Source organism: Callospermophilus lateralis, unplaced genomic scaffold (genome assembly GCF_048772815.1).
Source record: "Callospermophilus lateralis isolate mCalLat2 unplaced genomic scaffold, mCalLat2.hap1 Scaffold_89, whole genome shotgun sequence".
NCBI classification, from domain to species: Eukaryota; Metazoa; Chordata; class Mammalia; order Rodentia; family Sciuridae; genus Callospermophilus; species Callospermophilus lateralis.
The window spans coordinates 2648039-2673682 of record NW_027517018.1 but is presented as its reverse complement, the minus strand read 5'-3'; the positions used below and the strand labels follow the sequence as shown (position 1 = coordinate 2673682).

General features: G+C 36.4%; 1 protein-coding gene and 1 pseudogene across 1 annotated transcript in view; both read left to right on the top strand.

The window, feature by feature from the left end:
* Positions 1-4615, top strand: part of LOC143641197 (contactin-3-like) — a 51313-nt gene extending 46698 nt beyond the window's left edge. Inside the window, exons 11-12 of the mRNA XM_077108541.1 lie at positions 3614-3800; positions 4587-4615. Coding sequence (XP_076964656.1) covers positions 3614-3800; positions 4587-4615 — 216 coding nt within the window. The remainder of the gene's footprint in view (positions 1-3613; positions 3801-4586) is intronic.
* Positions 4616-5415: 800 nt separating this feature from the next.
* LOC143390080 (splicing regulator RBM11-like) lies at positions 5416-20964 on the top strand (annotated as a pseudogene).
* The last annotated feature ends 4680 nt before the right edge of the window (positions 20965-25644 follow it).

The window sequence follows — 25644 nt, the reverse complement described above, 5'->3', positions numbered from 1 at the left end:
TTTGTCACAATTTTTCTCTGTGTCTAAATGTTTCTAATACCTCTCAGCAACTAAGATCTAAAAATAAAGCTCTCCTTCTGATGCGTGGAGATTGGTTAAAGTACTTTAAAACAGGCCGCTATCAAGAACTTTCAAGTACTTTCTATAAACGGATTTACAAAAAGAGATTCCACATTACCAATTATAAATTATATTTATGTCTTCTTTAAATCAGCCTCCTAAGAACATTTTCTTAGGCAACTTGTGTTCAACCAGTTTGATATGTCAGAAAAGGAACAACCCTGACACTGGAACCTGACAGGGGAGGGAAGCTTGGGCGGTCCTGATTTTACCACCTGAATCCTCCCTGCTGCCGTCTTACAGTCATATTTATATGCTACCCCCGTCTATGCTGTATCCCAAGCTTCAGGTTTTGTGTCTGGTACATTTTATTATAATTATTGATCTGTATCATTCTTAGTTAATAACTAGACAATGCTCTTAGGAGCAGGGAAATCTTCTTATCATTTACGGCTCATCTAGACCTAACAACACACAGTGTTTTCTCTTGGTGAGTCTACCATATATAAAAGCTTTTAGTATCCATTAACAGGCTATTTGGCTATGGCATTAGAAAAGAAACCATGTATCCTTTTCAATGTTACTTGTTTGGGCTCACATCCTCCCTTTGAGATTCTTATTAAAACTAATAACCCTTCTCTGAGAGAAATTCACATAAAGGCATCCATAGATCAGCATTTTGTGTGAATATAAGGGTACATATCCTTCCATGTGCACATACATAGGGAGATTTTGATCTAGCACAATATATAATTTGCTTTCACTTATCATTTAGGGCCTTAACACTCACCCAGTAGTGTTTTAAAAGAGAATAAGTTGTAGTGTGTTTTGTACAGAGGATTGACACTTGTAATCAGCTGTGGCCCATAAGCACATTTTGTTTGATCAACACAGTATTGGTTTTGAGTCAACCCTAAATTTAGGACATTTTACATGAAAATTAGAACTCTCCTTTTTAAAATTAATTAATTAATTAATTAATTAAATAGAAAGTCTATCCTCCTCCAATCAGGCAAACCTGAGTAGCTCCATTATTAAAAATCTGCTCTGTCCTATGTCCAGCTTCCCAGTCCCTTAAGCCTTCTTTCCTTTTCTTTTTCTTTCTTCTTTTTTTCCTTTTTGGCCACTGAGCTATGTTCTTAGTCTTTAAGTTTTTGTTTTTGTTTCTTGTGGTCACAAGCCTTTACCGTTTCCAACATTCTGTGCACTCAGAAGCAATTATTGCCAGTTTCATTGAGCTCAAATTGCTTTTTAGTTGTATAAGTTATAATAATTATTTCCTATTTTTATATTTTGCCTTCAACAGTAAAACATAAAGGCCAGAACAAGGTGGCCATATACTGCAATGAAGAGAGTAGAGCTGGGCATGGTGGGCACACCTGTAGTCCCAGCAGCTCGGGAGGCTGAGGCAGGAGGATCGCCAGTTCAGAGCCAGACTTAGGGACCACAAGGCACGTAGCAACTTAGTGAGACCCGGTCTCTAAATAAAATACAAAATAGGGCTTGGGATGTGGCTCACTGGTTGAGTGTCCCTGAGTTCAATTCCCAACACCAAAAAGAAGAAGAAGAAGGAGGAGGAGGAGGAGGAGGAGGAGGAGGAGGAGGAGGAGGAGGAGGAGGAGAAGGAGAAGAAGAAAGAACGAGTGAACAGAGATTGTCTATATTTATAAAAGTAAGAAATATGCTTAAGCCCTTGTGAGAACCTAGTAGATCTGCTGTTGTGTTTACTATGTGGCCCCTGCTTTAGATCAGCAGATAGTAATACCAGGTCTTATCTACACAAAGAATATGTAAACTTTCCTAAATCATTTATTTGCATAAATTTTTGTATTTACTTTGTTTACTTATAGACAATCTGTATGTTCAAAAAAAGAAAGCACACAAAATTTTATAGTAAAATACTTTATAATGTGAATTGTAAGTACTTAAGAATGTATTTTTATTTTATTCTCTACCTTTTTCCTCCCTTCAGCAAATATTCTCTTATATTCATATTTTTTCACCATATGTTTGTATATCTTTCTCTTAATTAATTAATTTATTTTAATCAGGTATAAATGACAGCAAAAGGCATTTTGATTCATTGTTCACAATTGCAGCACAACTTTTCATTTCTCTGGTTGTACACCATGTAGCATCACATCATATGTGCAGTCGTACATGTACCTAAGGTAATGATGTCCATCTCATTCCACCATCTTTCCTGCCCCCATGCACCATCCCTACCCTCTCTCCCCTTTGCAAGACCAAAGTTCCTCCATTTTTCCCATGCCTCCCCCTCCCTGTTATGGATCAGAATCCACTTATTAGAACATTTACCCTTAGCTTTTGGGGATTGGCTTACCTCACTTAGCATGATATTCTCCAACTCCATCCAGTTACCTGCAAATGCCACAATTTTATTCTCTGTTAATGTTGTGTAATATTCCATTGGGTATATATACCACAGTTTCTTTATTCATTCATATATTGAAGGGAATCTGGTTTGGTTTCACAATTTAGCTATTGTGAATTGTGCTGCTATAAACATTGATATGGCTGTGTCCCTATAGTATGCTGTTTTTAAGTCCTTTGGGTATAAACCAAGGAGTGGGATAGTTGGGTCAAATGGTGGTTTCATTCCACATTTTCTAAGGAATCTCCATACTGCTTTCCAGATGGGTTGCACCAACTTGTAGTCCCACCAGCAATGTATGAGTGTGCCTTTTCCCCCACATCCTTGCCAACACTATTGTTTTCTGTATTCTTAATAGCTGCCATTCTGACTGGAGTAAGATGAAATCTTAGAGTAGTTTTGATTTGCATTTCTCTAATTACAAGACATGTTGAACATTTTTTCCTATATTTGTTGATTGAATGTATATCTTCTTCTGAGAAGTGTCTATTCAGGTCCTTAGCCCATTTATTGATTGGTTGGTTGGTTGGTGTTAAGTATTTTGAGTTCTTATATGTCCTGGTATGTCTAAGATCACTTTGCGTGGCCCAGGATAATGAAATATATGAAAAATATTTTAATGCCCATTCCTATTGAAAATCAGCCCTTTTAACTGCTTTTACTCCCTCTGGTGCAGCTCTGTGTGCACTGTTAGTCACCTGACAGTGGCTGGCACTGCAGGACAGTCAATCTAATAATGTTTTCCTCTGACAGTTCACTTTCTTCCAGGAAGGAACCTCAGCTGTCCATAGAGTTCGTGCCTTTCTGCCAGTGTTTTGGACTTGACCTTGGGCTCAGTTGGTTAAGAGTTGAGAAGGCAGGCAGATTTCCCCTTCCTTCTCCCACTGTGATATCGTAGTCTGATCATGCTCAACACTCTAAATTTATCTGCTCTGTCTGTGTACATGTTTGTCCTCATTCTCCTCCTAGGGTTCCTTTCCTGTGTGTACACTGCTGTGCCACAGAGCCTAATGCAGCACCTGGCACACAGTAGATCCTCTGGAAGTATTTGTCAAATAAAGAAGAAAGTAAATCGCAGTCCTCATTTTAATGAAAACCACAGAATGAGGAAGGTGGTGCTGGGTCCAGCCTTCTCATCTGGTGCATCTTCCTCACCAGGTGCGGTACTGGGTCAGTGGGGAAGAGCAGGAGTCCTCAAGCAAGGTGAGAGTGGCCGGAAACGAGACCTCAGCCAGGCTCCGGGGACTGAAGAGCAACCTTGCCTATTACGCGGCTGTCCGGGCATACAACAGTGCAGGCACCGGCCCCTTCAGTGCCACAGTTAACGCGACCACCAAGAAAACCCGTATGTATTTTCCCACCTTTTGAATATCTAGGAAAATAGTCTGTATTAAAAATGATGGCATCCTTCAACATTTTCAGTGGACTAGTCAGGTCATTAATCCCACTGAGTGATATAAACCTGGTCCAAACCCTTACTCAAGCCCCACATAGTCTAGTCTTCATGATAGCCCTAAATATTTAAATGGAGGCTCCATATGAAAATGAATAAGCACCTTTTGAAAAATCTTATGGTGCACTGTTCTTTTTAAATGGGATGCATTCCAATGGGTTCATTTCCATTAAATTTTAGTTCCCCCAAATCTTGGGTGTTATTGATAAGCAGAAATAAGTTTAATAGCAACGACTTGGAAGTGGTATTTTTTTCGCTCTTTAATTTTCTTTCTCACATTATTCAAAAGATGGCAATATACTTTAACAGGTAATGCTCAGGAGATTCTGGTGCACACGTAGATATTGATACTTTGAAAACTGAAACAGAGATAGCTGTGTCACCTTCAAAGCTGAGTTTCTGTTGACTGTGTGTTCACAGGTAAAACTCACCTGCAGTAATGAGCAGTTATGATTTAAGTAGCCTATGAGAAATCATCAGTTTACATTTTGGAGTGTCCCATGGAAATTTCAGTTGAAATGTTCTCATGATGTCCAGCTGATCGTGGTGTCTCATTGCTGCTCTATCACAGCACACCCATCTGAGTTGTGCTGTTTATTCTTTTATAGCCAAAAATGACTGAGAGCATTCATGAGCCAAGCCATCCATGTTCAGTTCCTTCTTATTTTCGTTCTACAGGTGATAAGAAAGGGGAGCGAAGAAATTAGGGGATTTTAGCACATTAATATTTTTGCTTGCAGAAAACCATTTCCTTAATTTAATTTTCAAAATTTACTCTAGTAAATTTATCTGCTTAACTGATTTTACAAAGGAGTGAGGCAGTGATTATGTTTTGTCACCAATTTCATTAGTCCACTCCTGCATTCATATGTTATTTCCAAATTTATTTGAAAGCATACATTTACTGGCTAAAATGTCTAACAACTTTAATTACATGAAGTTGGATATAATGGGCCAGCATTGTTATTGATAGTTTAAAATATATATAAACATAATCCTACTGCTTTAGATGTTAATTGATAAGCATCAATTTTATCAGGGAAGTTTGCACATTTATCTTTGCATTATGTATAAGGGGGGAAAGAGCATGGCTGGTAGCTTACCAGCATAATGAATATCACAGAGCAAAAGTTTAGCAACAAAACATTTTAGTACCTTCACAAGCAGCAGCTCCTATGGCAGTTGAACATTATCCTTGCCTGATCATGAGGGAAGGCTAACCAATATCATGCATATCATGTGGCTGCTCTTAGAAAAAAGGAGAACATTGGCTTGGAAATACGTACACTGAAAACGTTCTGTATTTACAACTTTTTACTAAATATGTTTGTCTTTCCCAGTAACAGTTCTGAATTAGTAAAACATATAAATATACCATTATTTATATATTGAAATTCTGATTGTGAAGATGTATGCAGACAGCTTTGTTGAGCTCTTTCTTCAGACTTGATAATCGATGTGATTACTCATTGGGAAATATGGTCGCACAAGATGGTTTAATGTCATGATGGAATTGGTGAAAAACAGTGAATTGGGAAGACAGTTCACAAAGGAAGAGGCGGATTATAAATTAGTGAGAATGTAACAATAACATACAATGAATGAAGTAAAATTGCAAGAAGAAGGAAAAAACCTTTTATAATTTAGATATAGCATATAAATAACCAATTTAAAGTACAAATTTGTCCGTAACAGTGATAATGATAATTATACTATGAATGACTAATACTTAGTGAGAAATTTCCAGTCACAGTTCCAAGTACTTTTCCTGTATTGATTCTTAATTCTCACAGCGACTGCATGGCCTGGAAGTGGTGAGGATCCTCACTCTAGAGATGAAAGGGCTGTGGCACATAGGGCTAGATGACTTTACAGAAAAAGCAGAGAACGTGGCAGGACAGCCATACAGACCCAGAAATGCTCTTAAGCACTCCTCTAACCATATGATTAAAATATTCATGACTCATGTGGTGCTAGTATCTATTTTGAGTTTGCTCTGTGCTTAGGAGCTGGGTAAGGTAATCACAGATAGACAGGGTTTCTGTGCTGATAGATCAGTCCTCTGATAGGAATTTCAACAACTGAATAAAATCTCTTCAAAATTATGCCCTCCTGGTGCTTCAATTTGCCTACACTCTACATGGTGACCTGCAGATGTTATTAAGGAAAAGTTTGCTACAATGTGTGGGAAATCCATAAAAGATCATTAAAACCCCTGGGCATATTTAATTTTTAAATTTTATGTTAACAATTGTTCAAACATGTGCCAAAGTAGAAGTAAAACTGACTCTTTTAAAACTATTCCTACTAATCATCCTAACCTTTGACAGGGTCCAGCTCTGAATCCTGTTTAAGAATTATAGTAATGCGCTTGTGAATATTACTAGGAAGAAAATGATCTGTATCCCTGGTGCATAAAGAACTAAGATGGCATTTGTTTTTTACGTGCTCTCTTTCTCCCCCTTTGATATGTCACCCTTGAAGAGAAAGAGTCCTTCCAAACTCACTCACCAGTCCAAACCTAGCACTCATTATCTGTGGAAAGGCTGGCTGAGTGGATGAATCCTCAAAACCTAGGTCAAACTGGAAGTACTACCATTAATCGGATGAGCTTCTTCTTGTCGGCACATTGCAAATTCGGAACACACACTGCAGCCTTTTACCACCTTGCTTCCAAGGCGCGACTATCATCTACTCAGAATCCTGGAATTCTATATGCAAGGCTTATATCAGCACAGAGCATAGGTGATATTTCTGATTAACGTAAAATAACACAAGGATTCTCAAGGATGGTACTGTAGCTTCCATTAAACACTTAATTTTTTTGATATCCAAATACTTGGGCTTTTTAAAAGCATTTTTAAGTTAACATTGATTAGCCTCTTGAAGTAATCTAAGTTGTGTTTCTGTCACATGCAACCCAGAGAGTGAGCTCTTGACAACATCATCGTCAGTGAGGCTGATGAGGAATAGTGGCAGATGGCTTCAAAATGGAGAAATGTCGTTACTTTCTAAAAGGAGCCTTTGTCAGAGTTTTACATCCAGAATTCACAAGAAAGAATCTGTAGGACCAATATTTTGCTTTGCATAACCGAAAATTCAAGAGGTAACTGTGGTTGTCAATGTGGATGGATCCAGGCCCTCGACATCCTCAAGAATTATCTAATAAGAACTCAAATTAAACATTTCTTAAATTGAGCTCTCCATTGCACTCCCAGCCATTACAAACCTGTATCTTCTACAATTTCAGCAAAAGCAACCCCCATTATTTCAGTCCCTTGGGCCAGCGGATCCCAGTCATCATTAACGCTCTTTCTCTCATACCCTACAATGGATGCAGTATCTGACTTTAAATTTGCTGAGAATCTACCACTTACTGCATTCACCCTAGAACACACTACCCCATCTCTCCAAATCCTACAAATCTTTAAGGGGATTATCTATGATAATCCCCTTAAACCACAATCTCATCCCAAAAAGTGTACCCGAAAATCTCCTTCCTTCTCTTTCCCTATTTCTGAAAACAAAATGGATTTGTTATCAACAGCATTCATATCAACAATAATCATATGGCATATGATTATTTAGCACTCACTCCATGCCAAGTCCTGTGTTGTTTTAAATTTCCTTACTCTTCACATATTCTACATATGAATAAAGTGATGATTAATCAGATTAAATGACCTAAGGTCATAAAATAAGAAACAACAGAACATTTTCAGGTGAAATCCAAAAAGCCATAGCAACATATTTATGGTATAAGCTATTTTGTACACATTTGAGCAACACAAATAAGACCCCCATCAGAAGTTCACTAGTCCATTTGCCTATTTGTGTGTATCAAGAATAAAGAGCCTTTGGGGACAGCAGAATCCCAAACCTGAAACAATTGACCCACTGATGTCACCAAGACAGGTGTTTATGTGGTTATAGCAGCAGTTAAAACAAAATTGTATAGGTGAAACTCTAAGATCCCTCAAGGATAGAGGCCAAAAGCAAAAGTAAAGGCAAAAATGTATTTTAAATTTTAGTTCTGAGCCACCAATGCAAATTCATTAAATAAATATTGATTCAATGTGTTATACAAAATCAAGATATTCAATCACTTATTTATAAAAATATGTGGACAATGACTGACAAGAAATCTGACTACACAAGCAAAACAAACTAGGATTTCCCAAGCATAGGTTTAAAAAACTGTGTGAAAAAATACTGGGTACGTTTGTTCAGAATGTGGTTTCCTGGGGCAATTTCCAGAGATTCTGATTGGTAGGTAGATTTGCATTTTTAAATGTATAACCTAGGAGATTCAAGTAGTCCATGAAACTGCATGGAGAAGATCTACAGTTGGAAATTATTCAACAGAATTAAAAGAAAATGCATTTAAAGGGAAAACAGTGGATTATTGTTTTACAATCTATCATATCACACATTTACATTATCTCATTTGAGCTTCACAATTCTATGAGGTAGTATTGTAACTATTCTTTTCAATTAAAAATGAGCAAACTGAAGTTCATGGAGGCTGAGTCACTTAGCCCTGATATCTAGCCACCAGGACATGAATTTAAAATTACACATTTCATGTTCTTTCACAACACCCTTGTGTTAAAGTGACTTTAGTACAGTAAATTAGTCATTTGTATGCACTTGATTTTCATAAGTCAACAGTAATAAATTACTGGACACATCAGAAGAGTATTGGTACAATTTAGACAAAAATAATAATTTTGTTTGAGACAATGAGCTCAGAATCCCATGGGTCTTGGAAAAGTCACTGTCCTACATACTGGCTATTAAGGTTGCATGATTTGCTATGCTATTCCCTTGCTACTTGAAGTGTGCTTCCATACCCATGCATCACCTAACAGCTTATTAGCAATGCAGAAACTGGGGCTTCCTCTCCAGCCCATGAAGGAGAATTTGCATTTTACCAAGTTTGCTAAGCGTACTTTACCATAAATGCAAGTTTCATGATTTTTAGGAAAATGACTCAACTTCCTATATTTCAGTTTTCACATCTATGAAATGAGAAAGCTGAATTGATCTATGTTTTACATCTTTGCCAGAATATTAGAACACAGGATTTGGAAAACTATATCCTATGAGACAAATACTGTCAGAAATCTAAGAATAGCTTTCATATTGTTAAATGACAGAAATAATAGCAACAACAAAAACTGCCAGTTTTACAGGTAGTATGAGTCAGCAACTATACTACAAATATATATGCATATAATTAGAATATACACAGAGAGACATATAAATTATATATTGTTTTTATTGTTACCTCTCCACTTCCATTATATTCATTTTTCTTAAAATACCTGACTAGTTTCACTTATCAGATTTTTTTTCCTTTTTAAAAGACAGATGTAATCAATGATTTCTCATGTCAACAAGAGCAAAGCATGCCATCCTAGAGGTAAATATCTAGGGGTTTAGGAAGAGCAGGTATGATTTGAATAAAACAATCATGTGAAATAATCTACTGAAAATTCAACACAATTCCCTTATCAAGTATAGATTCAAGGAAGATGAGAGAAATCTTAAGAGTTTGCATGGGTTAAAAATGATTTCAAGACACACCAAAATTTTTGATTACCTTATTTTCTTTTTGCTATTGTTAATATATAAAGGTTCTATTATATTTTAATCATTATCATACATGAATGAAACTGTCAACGGAGAAACATTTTGAGTAATATTCTTTGAGTTTTCCTAATTAAAAAACTCAGGCAACTGACTAAAGCTTTAATCAAAACAATCTCAGGAAGTCTGCCCAACAGTTCATAGTGAAACTACAATATGAAAATGATCACAAACTATGACATTAAAATGACACATAAGGTTAGGAGCCCAGAGTTCAAATTTCCCTAACTTTTAAAGTGCCCAAGTTAAGTACTACATAAACAAACACTTATTAAGAGACTTATGCAACAGAATATAAATATAAATGATAAAATAAATATGATAAACTGTACACTACTATTCTTTATATTATAACTGTTAGGCATGATCAGGAGTAGGTATCCATCTCTCTTGTGTGTTAATAAGATCTAAATCATTCACTATCCATTAGTATATATTATGAATTCTATCTTGGCTTCCTAGGTTTCTTGCTTATTTTATCCCTCACAGTTCTGTTGCTACTAATAAACTGCTAACTTACTTACAATCTACACTAAGCATTTTTAAGAATTTTGTCCATCCTGTTTGTTTTCTTGTTGTCTTTGGCAGAACTGAATATTTTCAAATAAACTAATAATAACCAAACATCCTATCCTTTGTTAACTGTATCAGCCCCCTAAGGCATGGGAGAGTGACCTTTTGGGACTGGCAAATTCCCAGAATTATCTTTGGCAGAAGTACTAAACCCCAAATAAGTGTGCTCCATACTTTTATTCTCCCCAGAATTTCTATATTGGGGAGAATAAAGAGAACTTAATAAAGTAGGTAATAAAATCAGATTACCTGGATTTGAATTCTGCCAGTGCCACTTTATTAATGCTGTGACTCTGAGGAGGTTATTTTACCTTTCTGTATCCTTATCTCTAAAATTAAAATAATACTTAAAAAGTTTTTATGAGAATAAAATTTTATAATAAATACAAGGTACTTAAAGTACTGAATATATTGTAAGTATTCAACAAAAGGAAAATTACTACTAAGATAGGGGAATCATTATAGACTTATGGATTGAGCCATATATGTGATGTAATAGCTTCCCCTCTTCTTTAATACCAAGAGCAAAAAACTACTTCATTTTCTTTGGGTTTGGGAAAAGAACAAAATATTTGTAGGATTTGGAGTTTAAAAGAATAGATAGGCAATAGAAGATTGCAGTATAACTATCTTATGTTTGATACATAGTTTGTAAATCATCTCAGAGTCTAGACTATAATGTCAAAAAAGTCATATGTATATCCCATGACACTACATTTCATTGGTAGTACTTTTTTCTAGTATTTGGTATTTCATAAAGGAAGTATGAGAATGAGTTATCATGTCCTGGTTGTGATGTGCAAATGTAATCTAGTCTTCATTAGTCTTCCTTGTAAATGGATTTTTTGACTTCTTATTGCCTCTTATGCCTTGCTCTTAATTGAACTAATTTTTAATTTGCTAGAGCCACTGTAACAACGTACTATAGAGTGCCTAAACAACAGAAATTAATTGCCTTAAAATTTCAGAGGCTAGACATCCAGGATCAAAATATTAGAAGCACTGGTTTCTTCTAAGCTATGAAGAAGAATCTATCCCATGCTTCTCCCCTATTCTTCTGTTGTTTTGATAGCATTGCTTGGTATTCCTTGAATGACAGAAGCTTTACCCACATTTCTGCCTTTATTTTCACATGTTGTTCTTCTGTTTTTATCTCCAAATATTCCTTTTTTATATGAATACCAGTCATAAAGGGTTATGGATCCATCCTATTCCAGTATTAACATGTCTTAACCAATGACATATGCAATGATCCTGTTTTCAAATATGGCCACATTCTAAGGTACTGAGGGTTTCATTAACTGAAAATGAAGAGAATGTATCAATCCATAACAGTTTTTAATTTACATGTGATTCCTCCATGCAGACAACTATGTGTCCAAAGATTCACGTGGGAAAAATACTGGTTTTAGACAATTGACACTTGTTTTCATAATGCAGCTTATCTCACCTCTGCTGTGGAGTCTTCCCTACTCTGTAATTTCCCTTCACTTTTCACCTTGTCTCCTAACTGGGCTCCCATATTTTTCTTCTTCCTCTCACTAATAAATATTTTTATCTTTCACATCCTTTCTTCCTGTTCATTTTTTAACCCCACTGTTATATGAGAGCTACTCTTTTTAAGGTGATGAGAACTTTCTGATCAGCCATTCAGCAGCCTCAATGTTTATTCAGTTTACCCCTATGGAACAACTTATATTTTTCTAATTTCTTTCTTAATGAAGTATGGACTTCTGACTTCTACTGACTTCTGGGATACTACTCTCAGTATTTATAAATGGAGTCTCCCCCATCCATCTGACTACATTCTGTCATTTCTTCCCATCTGCCAGTGCTGATTTCAGCCTCCCTTAGAGTATGCTTCCTAGCCTAAGGATTAGTGGTTAGCATTAAAATTAGGATATACTGTAGAGCTAGTAGACTATTGAAGAGTAGCTGCAGAACCTAGCCAGGATTTATAACATCTCCATAAGAGCAACGATCACATGTATAAATGAAATTTGGGGAACACCACAGTTTTTTAATTAGAGATGTTTTGATTATCTTAATGCCTGAAAGATATCAGTCAACATGTTTATGTTAACATTAGTAGTCCATTTAGGAAGGAGTACAGTTTATATATTTACATAGTAAAGATACTTTAAAAATAAATTGATGATAATTTCTCCCTCTTTGTTTGTATATCTGTAGAAGATTGAACTGTATGTCCAGTGATGATTAATGACTTGCTATTGTTCTGTTACTATCTAAATGTTGTATGTCTTTATATAAATACAAGCGCTGGTCTAACATTTTCATATCAGAAAACCAAATGTGACTCTGAATGTTGAAATTTTAATATTTAGTAATGAAATAATTAATTAATGTATTGTTTTGACACTACATTATCAATATAATAACATTATTTGCATGTGTTTGTTAAAGATATTTAATTCTAACTGCTACCAGAGAAGATCTTTCTGTCTCTGTTTCTGATTATGGACAACCCTCATTAAGTTGTTAAGAGAAAAGAATATTTGTACCTAAGAATTTTAAGGATTTTTTTTTGCTTTCCATTTTATTTCTCAAAAGAAATGAAGAAATCTTGGGCAGACCTTCCTTTCCCATGCAGTTTTTTCCCATTAATAATACTGCTTTACCTCAAGAATATTTTTTCTTTCATAAATTGGTAAGTTTGATACCCATTTAGTTTAGCATATATATGACACAAATTTTTGAAGAACATGAAAAACATTAATAGTATTTGGTGCTCATATAGATAATATTAATGAACAACCACTCATTACCTGAAACTATGAAAGTATTTTTCTCAACATATTCCATTCTATTCTTCTCTCTCTCTCTCTCTCTCTCTCTCTCTCTCTCTCTCTCTCTCTGTCTCTCTCTTTCTCCCCCCCCTCTGGTAGAGATGGAAGTGAGTTGAAAGACAAGTTCAAGGTATCACAGTTTATTTCTAATCTGCTGTGAGTAGTTAGAAATTTTAGTTATCATGTCTCTATCATATATTGAGATTAATACATTTGTAAAAAATTTTATCTGTTTCATTTTATTCTTATATTGTGGCTCCTAGAAGAGTTAAAACTACATATGTGGTTTGCATTATATTTCTTTGATAATCTATATTGTAGTAAACTAATAAACCTTTAAATGTTTATGTTAAGGATTTAAGGAAGCTCCCACATTCCTACTATGAAGTCACTGCCTTTCTTATACCAAAATACAATTTGATTTACTCATGACTATTTGCATAATTCATGTTACTTTTAACATGCATTAGACTTTTTAATGTGCATTTAACTTAGCATTTTGGATTTGTTTTGGTATATAAGTTGACTTTTTTTTCCCCCACAGCAGCGGCATGCACATAATCCAGTGCTGCAGCTTCCTTTCTATGAGATGACAGCCCAATTCCCAGTAGCACGTCTGGGTCTTCCTCACTGAGTCATGTTCCAGATCTAGATGCTGGACCTAGCTCCTATGAATGGACTATCCTGCTGGGAGCCATCAGCCAAGTAGGTATGACAAATTCCTTGCCAGCTTACTCCCATGCTGTCTAGTGGAAGGACTTCTGAAAGGTGACCTTGCTCAAGGACCAGGGCAGGATCTGTGTTTAGGGTGTTCCCCCTTTAGAATAGGGCAGTTTAGCATAATAGGAGAGTAGGGTGTTTCCCCTTTAGAATAGGGCGGTTTAGTAATAGGAGATTAGGGTGTTCCTCTTTTGGAATAGGGCGTATCCTGCTGCTGAGTTCCTCTTGAGTGCTTAGGGTCAGACAGTATATTTTGGGAGACAGAAGCCCATGCGGAGTGGATTTGGGAGAGAGTGGATTAGGGCAGAGTGTGGATTTGAGCAGAGAACATGGATTCCCCCAGAGCGTGTTTGTAGACGGCCGGTGTGAGTTCGGGAATAAAGAATTGCTGTTTGAATCTACAAGCTGTGTGGAGACTCGTGATTTGTGCCCAGCCGAGAGACTGCGGCATCTGGTGGCCCGTACGGGGAACGTCTGAAACTTGGAGGTAAGTGAAATTGCTCGCCCCTGAGGGAAGGCGAGAGAATGGGTGACCATTTCAGAAAACAATGTGTTCTTCTTTTGATTTATTTTGTTTTTCTTTCAAGCTGCCTATCCCTAGAAATTTCTCAGGCAAACTGGAAAAAATGGTTGACTAAAGGTTTGAAGTTTGTCGGCCCTGAGGAAGAGAAAATTGATACAACGATTTTTTATTCTGTTTTTGCTTCATTCAGTTTCGGTTTTGTTTTGTGTTATCTTATTGGGTTGCGTTATCTTTATAGTAGATTAAAACAAACTGAAAAGATGTTAAGTAAATTGTTAGAGGTTCAGAACATGGTGAAAGACATTTTAGATCAAGCAAAAGAGAAGGTCTCTCCAGCTAGTCAGACAGAGGAAGAAAATTTAAAGGAAAAGGGGTTGTTAGGAAAAAGGCCACAACAGGAGGCTGTTACTAACTCCGTTTTATCACAAGAGGGTTTAATTCAACCAACAGCCCCACCGATAGAGACAGCTGAGTGGCCCTCAAACCCCGTAGTTGATAAATGGAATCCTGAGACAGGACCTCAAAGATTAGCATGCCCTGTACTTGAACAGGTAGGAGGGCAGCGAATTCACCGTGCTTTAGATTTTAAAACAGTGAAGCAGTTAAAAGAGGCTGTAACAACCTATGGTCCCCAAGCTCCCTTCACGGTGAGCATGGTCGAGTCCATTACTAACTTGGACATGACGCCAGCAGATTGGGCTAGCATGTGTAAATCTGTGCTAAATGGAGGACAATATTTGTTATGGAAGGTTGCCAATGAGGAATTTTGTGCAGAGACAGCTAGGAGAAATGCAGCAGCCGGTTACCCTCAAAGAAATTTAGAAATGTTGCTAGGAAAAGGACCTTATGAGGGTCAGCGGCAACAAATTGAATATGATCCTGCTATATATGCACAAATTGCTGCAGACGCAGTTAGGGCATGGAAGACTTTAAAAGGACATGGAGATTTACAAGGTCAGCTATCTAAGGTAATACAGAGAGCTAATGAACCTTACGCTGACTTTGTAGATAGGCTAATTCAAACGGCTGCCAAAATTTTTGGGGATACGGAACAAGCAATGCCATTAATAAAACAACTGGCTTATGACCAAGCAAATCGTTGCTGCAGAGAGGTTATTAGACCATGGAGACATGAAGATTTAAACACATATATTAAATTATGTAGAGATATTAATGAACAAGGGCAAGTCTTGGCAGCTGCAGTACAACAGGCTTTAGATACCAGGCCAAAAACATGCTATGATTGTGAACAAACAGGACATTTTAAAAGGAGTTGCCCCATAGGAGGAGGATTTAACAAAACTAGGTATCAAAGAAATAGAATACCGGGTATTTGCCCACGATGCCGTAGAGGGAGACATTGGGCTAATGAATGCCGTTCTCAAACTACCATAGAGGGTACTCCCTTACAAAAAAAACGGAAAAGGACCAGGTATTTACCCACGATACCGTGGAGAAAGGCATCAGGCTCCGTTGCCAAAAAACGGACAGCCGGGCCCAATGCTCCGGGGCCCACAACCACAAATATACGGGGCAGTGGAGGAACCCAGCAACACCATCAGAGTAGTGCCCAGGACACATTGTCCATTAAATCCCTCATCAGACAAACCCGAGGGAGCGCAGGGTTGGACATCTGCGCCTCTGCCAGAGCAGTACTAACTCCAGAGATGGGAGTTCAAATCATTCCCACAGGAGTAAAAGGACCTCTTCCCCAAGGGACAGTAGGCTTATTATTGGGACGTAGTTCATCTACATTAAAAGGACTTATGATAAGTCCCGGGGTAATTGATCCCGATTATGTAGGTGAAATAAAAATTATAGCTAGTTCTCCAAGAGGTATATCAGTAATTTCACCTGGAGACAGAATAGCACAGTTGTTAATAATACCCAGCCTACATAATAAATTTCCTAGTCATAGTGTAAAAAGAGGTTCCAGGGGATTAGGCTCCACAGGTGTAGATTGGGCTATGTTGTCTTTAAATTTAGATTCTCGCCCAATGTTAAAACTAAATATTCAAGGACACGACTTTAATGGGCTACTGGACACAGGTGCAGACCTTAGCATCATATCTAGTAAGGAATGGCCAAAACATTGGCCATTACAACAAGCCACTCAAACGCTTCGAGGCCTAGGAGTGGCTACTAATCCCCATAGAAGTGCAATGATATTAGATTGGAAGGATCCTGAAGGTTGTGAGGGAACTATACAGCCCTATGTATTGGATCATCTTCCTATAAATTTATGGGGACGAGATGTCCTAGATCAATTAGGTTTGACATTAACAAATAACATCAATCCTAATGTGCCCACTACTAGGGCTAGACAAGGTTTTAGGAAAGAAAAAAGATTAGGAAAACAAGGACAAGGTATAGCAGCACCAATTCAAATAGATCAAGGAACAGACAGACATGGGTTGGATTTTCAGAAAGGGCCACTGAGACAATCAAAATTACTTGGAAATCAGAAAGACCAGTGTGGGTTCCTCAGTGGCCCCTGACTAAAGAAAAGATACAAGTAGCCCATGATCTGGTCAAACAACAATTAGCGGAAGGACATATACAACCTTCCATATCTCCCCATAATACTCCCATTTTTGTCATTAAAAAGAAATCTGGTAAATGGAGATTATTGCAAGATTTAAGAGCCATTAATAATGAGATGGTTATTATGGGACCTGCTCAATCAGGGATTCCTCAATTGTCTGCTTTGCCAAAAACCTGGCATGTTTTAGCCATAGATATTAAAGATTGTTTTTTTTCAATTCCAATTCATCCCGAGGATAGTCCACGTTTTGCATTTACTATCCCTGCATTAAATCATGAAGGTCCTGATCAGAGATATGAATGGAAAGTACTCCCTCAAGGGATGGCTAACAGTCCAACTATGTGTCAAATATATGTTAATAAAGCAATCCAGCCACTTAGAAATCAAAATCCTGAACTACAAATATTTCACTATATGGATGATGTATTATTGGCACATAAAGATAAAAACATATTGCTGGAATGTTATGCCACACTTACAAACTTATTAAAAAATTATAATCTAGAGATAGCAATAGATAAAGTACAATTAAATTTTCCAATTAATTATTTAGGAGTTCTATTATCCTCAACCATGGTCCGTCCACCAAAAATTCAAATACGAGTAGATCAACTCAAGTCACTTAACGACTTTCAAAAGTTATTGGGAGACATAAATTGGATAAGGCCTTATCTAGGCATACCAACAGGAGAGTTGGGACCTTTATTTGATATTCTAAAAGGTCCATCAGATCCAAATTCACCCCGAATGTTAACGCCTGAAGCAAGAAAGGCATTGAAAATTATTGAAACATATATGGAAAATATACATTTGGATAGAATTGATATAAGTTTGCCTTTATTATTTATTGTACTACCAACAAAAAATATTCCTACAGGAGTATTTTGGCAAGAAGGTCCATTATTGTGGATACATTTATCTTATTCTCCTAACACTATTCTTACTAGGTATCCTGAGGCTGTAGGACAATTAATACTCAAAGGAATAAAAGCAGCGAAGGGAGTGTTTGGAATTTCTCCCAATAAAATTATTACTCCATATACTATGGATCAAATTGATGAGTTAGCTAATGAGTTAAATACTTGGGCAATAATCATGTGTAAATCTAATGTTTCATTTGATAATCACTTACCATCTAATCCTTTGTTGTCTTTTTGGTCTAAGCATCCTGTAGTTTTTCCAAAAATGACAAGAAAAACCCCTATCATGAATGCTCCAAATATATTCACTGATGGGTCAAATAATGGTACAGCAGCAGTAGTTACCCCTGATCAAACTTTTACATTTTTAGTACCCAAACAATCAGCTCAAAAGGTAGAGCTTAATGCAGTATTACAAGCCTTTTTAATGTTTAAAGATTCTGTATTTAATTTATTTTCTGATAGTCAGTATGTAGTTAATGCTATAGTATCTCTTGAAGATGCTGGTAGGATTTCCCCTTCTTCTACTGTTTTCTCTTTGTTTTCCACTATACAAAGTCTAATCTGGGACAGAAAAGATCCATTCTTTATAGGACATATTAGAGCACATACAGGATTGCCTGGAGCCCTTAGTTTGGGCAATGATTTAGCAGATAAAACTACACATGACATACATATTTTCTCTACACTAGAAGAAGCTACGAATTTTCATAAAAAATTCCATGTTAATGCTAATACTTTACAAAAGCGTTTTAAAATAACTAAGGAACAAGCCAGACATATAATAAAACAATGTCAAAATTGTGTGACCTTTTTACCACAAGTTAATCTTGGAGTCAATCCTAGAGGACTGATACCTAACCATATTTGGCAGATGGACGTCACACACTTGCCAGAATTTGGAAAATTAAAATATTTACATGTTACAGTTGATACTTCTTCTGGATTTTTGATGGGCTCCCTTCATGCCGGAGAAAAAACTAAAGATGTTATAGCTCATTGCTTACAAAATTTTGCCACTGTGGGCGTTCCTAAACAGTTAAAAACTGATAACGGTCCTGGCTATACCTCTACCTCTTTTAAACAATTTTGCTCATCATTTGGTATTACTCATATAACAGGAATTCCATACAATCCACAGGGACAAGGCATAGTTGAAAGAGCTCATCAAACTATTAAAACGTACTTACTAAAACAAAAAGAGGGAATTGGAAAGGGGTATATATCCCCCAAAGATAAACTTAAAATAACACTTTTTACTCTAAACTTTTTAAATTTGGATTCATCAGGACTTAGTGCTGCGGAAAGGCATATGTATCCAAAAAATGTGCATAAGCCTAAAGTTCTTTGGAAAGATATTCTAACAGGACAATGGAAAGGTCCAGACCCAGTGATTGTCTGGAGTCGGGGCTCTGTTTGTGTGTTTCCACAGGGAGAACAGCAGCCGATTTGGATTCCAGAAAGACTAACTAAAACGATTTCTACAGATCGAAAAGAAGATGATTTGACTCAAATCCATAACAGCTGATATCCAGAACTCCAGCTTGGCCATTCTTACATCTGCAACAGTGATTAACAAGGATGCTTTTTTCAATATCTATTTTATTATTGCATTTTTCCCACATCATAAGGTTCTATTTTTATTTTTTGAGCTCATACAAACCTAGGTTAATGTTTTTCTGATCAGTTTTATTTTTTGACTGTGGAGTTTTTAAACATTGCAATGGAGATTTCACCTAGGTAAAGCTACAAGGCCTTTATTATTATCTTATGTGTTGTACGTTTGTTTGCACATTTGTGTTTTGTGTTGTATGTCTGTGTGTGCGTATTTCATATATGAGGAGCGCTCATGAGAAAATGGATCCAAATTATTATTATTTTTTTTTTATTCACGTGATTTAAATGGCTTAATTTAAATTAGGTAAACAGCTGTTAAAGATTGTTTTTAAAGGTGCTTAACATATCTGCTTGTTTACTAATTTAAATCAGGTAAACAGCTGTTAAGGATTGTTTTTTAAGTAGGTTAACAGATCTGTTTGTTTACTTTCACCTTTCCTTTTCATTATATTTAATAATTCTTTTCAGGTTAATGTCTTTTTAGCATCATTGCCAGAATTCCTATCTTCATCCCAATGAATATAACTCAACAAGTATGCTCAATCAAGGAGTCAACTTACTTTGGGAGGAAACGGACTTTGGGAGGAGATGGACAGATTGATAGATTTCTCCCCTTTGAACTGCTTACAGAACTTGCCTGGACTATGTAACTACGTTTAGTGCAGCAAATTGTGGTAATGCTGGCATATCTTTGCTGATGGTGTCACCAGTGATCTTTGCTGATGGTGTCACCAATGATGCAATTTTTTCAAAGGAACTGTCAATTGGCTTGGTGTCGTGGCATTTCTGTATCCTCCTCCCTTCTGCTAGTGATGTCTAAATTTGGGGGCCAATGGCTATATGCTGGACCGGCAGTCAGTGACGGGTATGATCCAGTTGCAATGGTATCAACCTAAGACAGGAGGCTGACGCCTAAAGGTCAGTTACCTAAAGGTCAGTTTTCCGATGACGGGTAAGAGCCATATGTTGAACTGGACAACCTACCAGGCATGGTCCTTAAGCCACATTACTTGTTGTTTAATTAATCAGAAGGGGGGAGATGCTGGGAGCCATCAGCCAAGTAGGTATGACAAATTCCTTGCCAGCTTACTCCCATGCTGTCTAGTGGAAGGACTTCTGAAAGGTGACCTTGCTCAAGGACCAGGGCAGGATCCGTGTTTAGGGTGTTCCCCCTTTAGAATAGGGCAGTTTAGCATAATAGGAGAGTAGGGTGTTTCCCCTTTAGAATAGGGCGGTTTAGTAATAGGAGATTAGGGTGTTCCTCTTTTGGAATAGGGCGTATCCTGCTGCTGAGTTCCTCTTGAGTGCTTAGGGTCAGACAGTATATTTTGGGAGACAGAAGCCCATGCGGAGTGGATTTGGGAGAGAGTGGATTAGGGCAGAGTGTGGATTTGAGCAGAGAACATGGATTCCCCCAGAGCGTGTTTGTAGACGGCCGGTGTGAGTTCGGGAATAAAGAATTGCTGTTTGAATCTACAAGCTGTGTGGAGACTCGTGATTTGTGCCCAGCCGAGAGACTGTGGCATCCCAGCCGAGAGACTGCGGCACTATCCAACAACCAAGTGACTCTGACCTTTATGAGATGAATACCCGAAAGAGGCAAAAGCAAACCAGTGACAGTGATAGTAGCACAAAAAACAATAGAGGAAATGAATTCAGCCAAAAATTCCGAAATTGTAAGAAAAAGAAAATATATTAGTATTACCTTCAGATAATACATATCTTCATTGATCTCAATTCTGTTTAAAGAAAACTGACCAATTTCTTGAGTGTCTTGTCGTTTTTGAAATATATGAAAACATGACTTATCTGATTTGCTATTCAATTTTTGCCTCAAATGATAAAAGCTTTTAAAAATAATATAATGTACTACTTTTGTATGTCATAATATATTTGACCCATTGCCAATAAAAATATACTTTGTATAATTTTATTTTAGTACTGATGATGAAATTTCATTAAACTATTAACTAAAAGTCAGCTACTGAACACTTGTGGATAAGGTACTGTGATTTCTCTATATTGTTAATATAATATTCAAGTACAATTAGGCTGTAATTAGGAACATTAGATTTGCCAAAAGAAAGTAATGCAAATATTTAAGTGTTGCATGTGGTTCCTAGTGAATATGTTATAAATAGACTTTGTTTCCTTTGTTAATAACATTTTATTTTTTACATTCACTCAAGTTTTTTCTGTGCCTTAATGTTCTTCAGGTTTATTTTATCAAATGAAGACATATGACAGTGATACCAAAGGAAAGATTATTATCATGGGATTGGCTTTTGAGTCATTAACTTGTTATATGAGTTCAATGGGGATTCCTGCCTCTTTACTTCTTACTTGTTTATAATGAACATTAAGTTGGCTATGTAAGTATTACATTATCTACCTCTTTTGCCAGCCAGGTTTGAGAGAATATGTTTAATGTATTTAAATCTTGATAATTAATAAGTAAATAGAATGATATTTCATTAATGTTTGATATCTAATACTTAATTGTCCAAAAAATGTTTCTATTTTGGGTTCATTTATTTTAGAAGATAGAATACACATTAAACAAATTGGGGTTTTTTAAAACGTTTTTGTTAATTTTATAGCCCACCATAAATTAGAATGATAAGAATTATATTTATTAAAGCTAATTGAAAGAATCATGCAACTCCTTTGTGAGTAGAGCACCAAATTTAGTAGGAAGGGCCATGCTTAAATGTTTCTTTTGCATGTTGAATAGCACTTTATAGATACTTACTGTTTAAAAGAATAAAGATCTGTTTTTAACAAAAGGAGTAACTGAATTTAACTAAGTATAGTAGAATTTAGAACAAACATTAATCTACTTTAATCTGATCAATATGAAAACCTGACCTGTGCTTTATGTAGTTTTAACTATGTTTTCTTGGCTTTTGAAACACATACTCTTCTCGTTTTACATTCACATTTTTTTTTTTCAATTTAGAATCAAGCCAAAGAGAAAAATGGCTTCTGCATAATTAGGAAATAGCATATCTTTAAAAAGCTTAGCTTCACCTTCACCTCAATCTTTTCTTTAATTCTGTAACTTACCTTAAACCTAAATTATTTTGTTGTGATTGGTATTATTGGAAGTATATAAAAAAATGTTTCTTAGCAATTCAGAATAGCTTTGTGTAAGAAATATATCTTGAAATACTCTTACATTAATTAAAATGTTAGAACTGCAAGATATTTTTGTTAAATTCTTCCATCACAGACAGGAAAGTGCACGTTGTGACTTAGATATGTTGGGTCCCACAAAGACTCATGTGTTTGAAGATGTGGTCCCAAATGCAGCAGTATCCAAAGTGGGAATCCTTGGGATGTGAATATATCATGAGGTCTCTGCCGTCATCTGTGGGTTAAGTGAGAGACTAACGATTTGAATGGACTATTGGGAGGTAGTGGACAGTGTAGGAAGTGGGACCTAGTAAAAATGAGTGCATCCTTGGGGATTTACTCTTGGGGACTTTATCTTGTCCCTGTTTCTCTCTCTCTCTCTCTCTCTCTCTCTCTCTCTCTCTCTCTCTCTCTCTCTCTGTCTCCCTCCCCATCCTACCCTTTATCTGTCTCTATCTACCTGTTTATCTGTCTCTCTCTGCCCCTCTCCCTATCTCTTTCCATTTCTCCCTTTCCTCTCTTTTTCTCTCTTCCCCCTCCTTCTGCTGCCATGAGTTGACCAGCTGTCCTCCACCATGACCTTTCTCATGATGATCTGCCTCATCTCAGGCCCATTGCAATGGAGCCAGCTGACCATGGACTGAAATCTCTGAAACTATAAGTTCAAAAGTGAGTTTTCTAGTATGACTTACTTGGTACATCTATACTGTGATGTTTGTGTACAAAGGACCTCACACTTTGGCATTTAAGGCAGGATATCTGGTGAAGAAAGTGGCACCAGGTATCTGAGTCTACATTGCCCTGACCACTTGAGTAATAACCTTTTATATACTTCATTGTCGTAACAAATAAAGAGATCAAGGTTGAACATGACCAAGGTCAGGCTAGAATCTGTGACCCACAAGGATGAGGTCTGGTGACTTATGACATTTATCATCAGCTGTATTAACATCTATATATTTCCGTATTCCCTGTACCTCCATCAGGCTACAATAGCAAAATCAAATTGAGAAATAGAAGGTAGAGGAAACCTTCAGCTTAGCCTCCACAGAGGAAATATTACCCAATCAGGATACTCCAGATCTTAAATGTACTCATCTATATTTCTGGTCACCAGGAAAGATAAGAATAGGTAAGCTCTATTCCATGTTCCCTTGGTAGATCCTTAAGCCCAGGAATATTTTCCTGTGATTGAGTAAATATCCATCTAAATGTCATTCTCTTTCCCTGTGATATTATTAGAGAACTGAAAGAAACCTATTTTGCAGTCAAATTATAGAGAATGATTATAGTATTTATTTGGTATTTTTTACTTAAGAACAGTTCAATGCCATTTATGTTTTCAATTCAAAGGAAGAAATTTCCTTCCAGTAATTTTACCTCAATGAAATGTAGACCATGCTGAGATGGTGGAGCACATCTGTAATCTCAGTGACTTGGGAGGCCAAAGTAGCAGGATCACAAATTCAAGCCCAGCCTAGGAAATTTGGTGGGTCAATGCCCCAAAATAAAAAATAAAGGACTGGAAAAAGTGCTCCTGGGTTCAACTCTTAGTACCTAGATCTAAATTTTTTTTTAAAGTACTGGAGATACAGCTCAGTGGGAGAGCACCCCTGCGTTCAATCCTCAGTACTGCTAAAATGCTTCTGCATAGCAAAGGAAAGGGTCAATAAAATAAAATAGTAATCTACCATTTGGGAAAGATTTCTTTACAACCATATATCTAAAAAGGGGCTAATGTCTAAATTTTAGAAGGAAACATACAATTCAATAACAGAAAAAAAACTTATGGGAAAGGATTTTAATATACACATTTATCTAAAAAGACACTAACATAGTCAGATGTTAATGAAAAGGTGCTTAACATTACTCATAAAAAAATGCAAATCAAAAGTACTGTCAGATATAACCTCACAGCCAGTAGGATAGCTAGTACCAAAACATCAGGAAAGAACAAATATTAGCTATGTGGAGAAAAAAAAACCCTTTCGCACTGTGGGTGATAATGTAGATTAATGCAGCTATTGTGGAAAAAAAAGTAGGCGATTATTCCTAAAGAAATTAAAAATTGAACTATCATGTGCATCAGCAATTGTCCTTTTAGGTATACACCCCCAGGAAATGTATTTAGCACCTTGATGCGATATCTGTACTCCCATGTTCATTTCAGCATTATTCACAATATCCAAGATATGCAAACAATCTAAGTGTTTATCGGTGGACAAATGATACAGAAACTGTGGTGTGTGTATGTTTAATATGGAATATTATTGAGCCTTAAAAAGGAGACTCTGACATTTGTCACAACATGAATTGACCTAGAAAACATTATGCTAAATGAAATAAGCCAGACAAAAAAGAAAAATATTTCATAATCTCTCTGATTGTGGGATCCAAAATAGAAGTCAAACATACAGAGTTTAGAGAACAGTTACCTGGGTTAGGATTCAGAGGAAATGGAACAATGGATATAGGTCAAGGGATAGAAATTACAAAGATTTAGGATGCACGAGTCTAGAGACTAGTGTACGACATGAGAAACCATAGTTGGAAAAATTGAATTGCATTAGGGATTTCTGCTAAATGAGTAGAGTTTGCCGTACACACACACACACACACACACACACACACATACACACACATACACACACACACACAAAGGTAACTATGAGATGATGAACACAGTAATTTGCTTCACTATAGTAATTATTGTACCATTTCTATGTGTCCCATAGCCCTCTGTTGTATACCTTAAATATACACTATAACACTTATTTAAAATAAATAAATAGAAACTTTGATATGTACTCTATCTCCTCATTGAAAAAGATGGCAGAATTTGTCAGTGGGTAGAAGCCACACTTTTTATACCTGTTGATGATACATTCCAAGTGTATATATATATATATATATATATATATATATATATATATATATATATATATAGTATATAAATAGACATCATAACAACTCTTCATTGAAAATCCAATAATGCTTGCTTAATCCTGGAATGAGAGGCTTAGAGATGCCTGGCTATAGGACAACCAAAAGCTAATTCAAACAGGGTGAATCCATGTCTCCTATTTGGGTAGTCTAGATTTGCATGTGTGTGAGTGTACCAGGGATTGAACCCAGGGGCATGCACTTAACCACTGAACCACATTCCTAGTTTGTTAGAGTCTGTAAACAAGTCTGGATGGCGCCTGGCAAAATGCCAGAGGGAATAGTTTGTAAAGTAACAAAA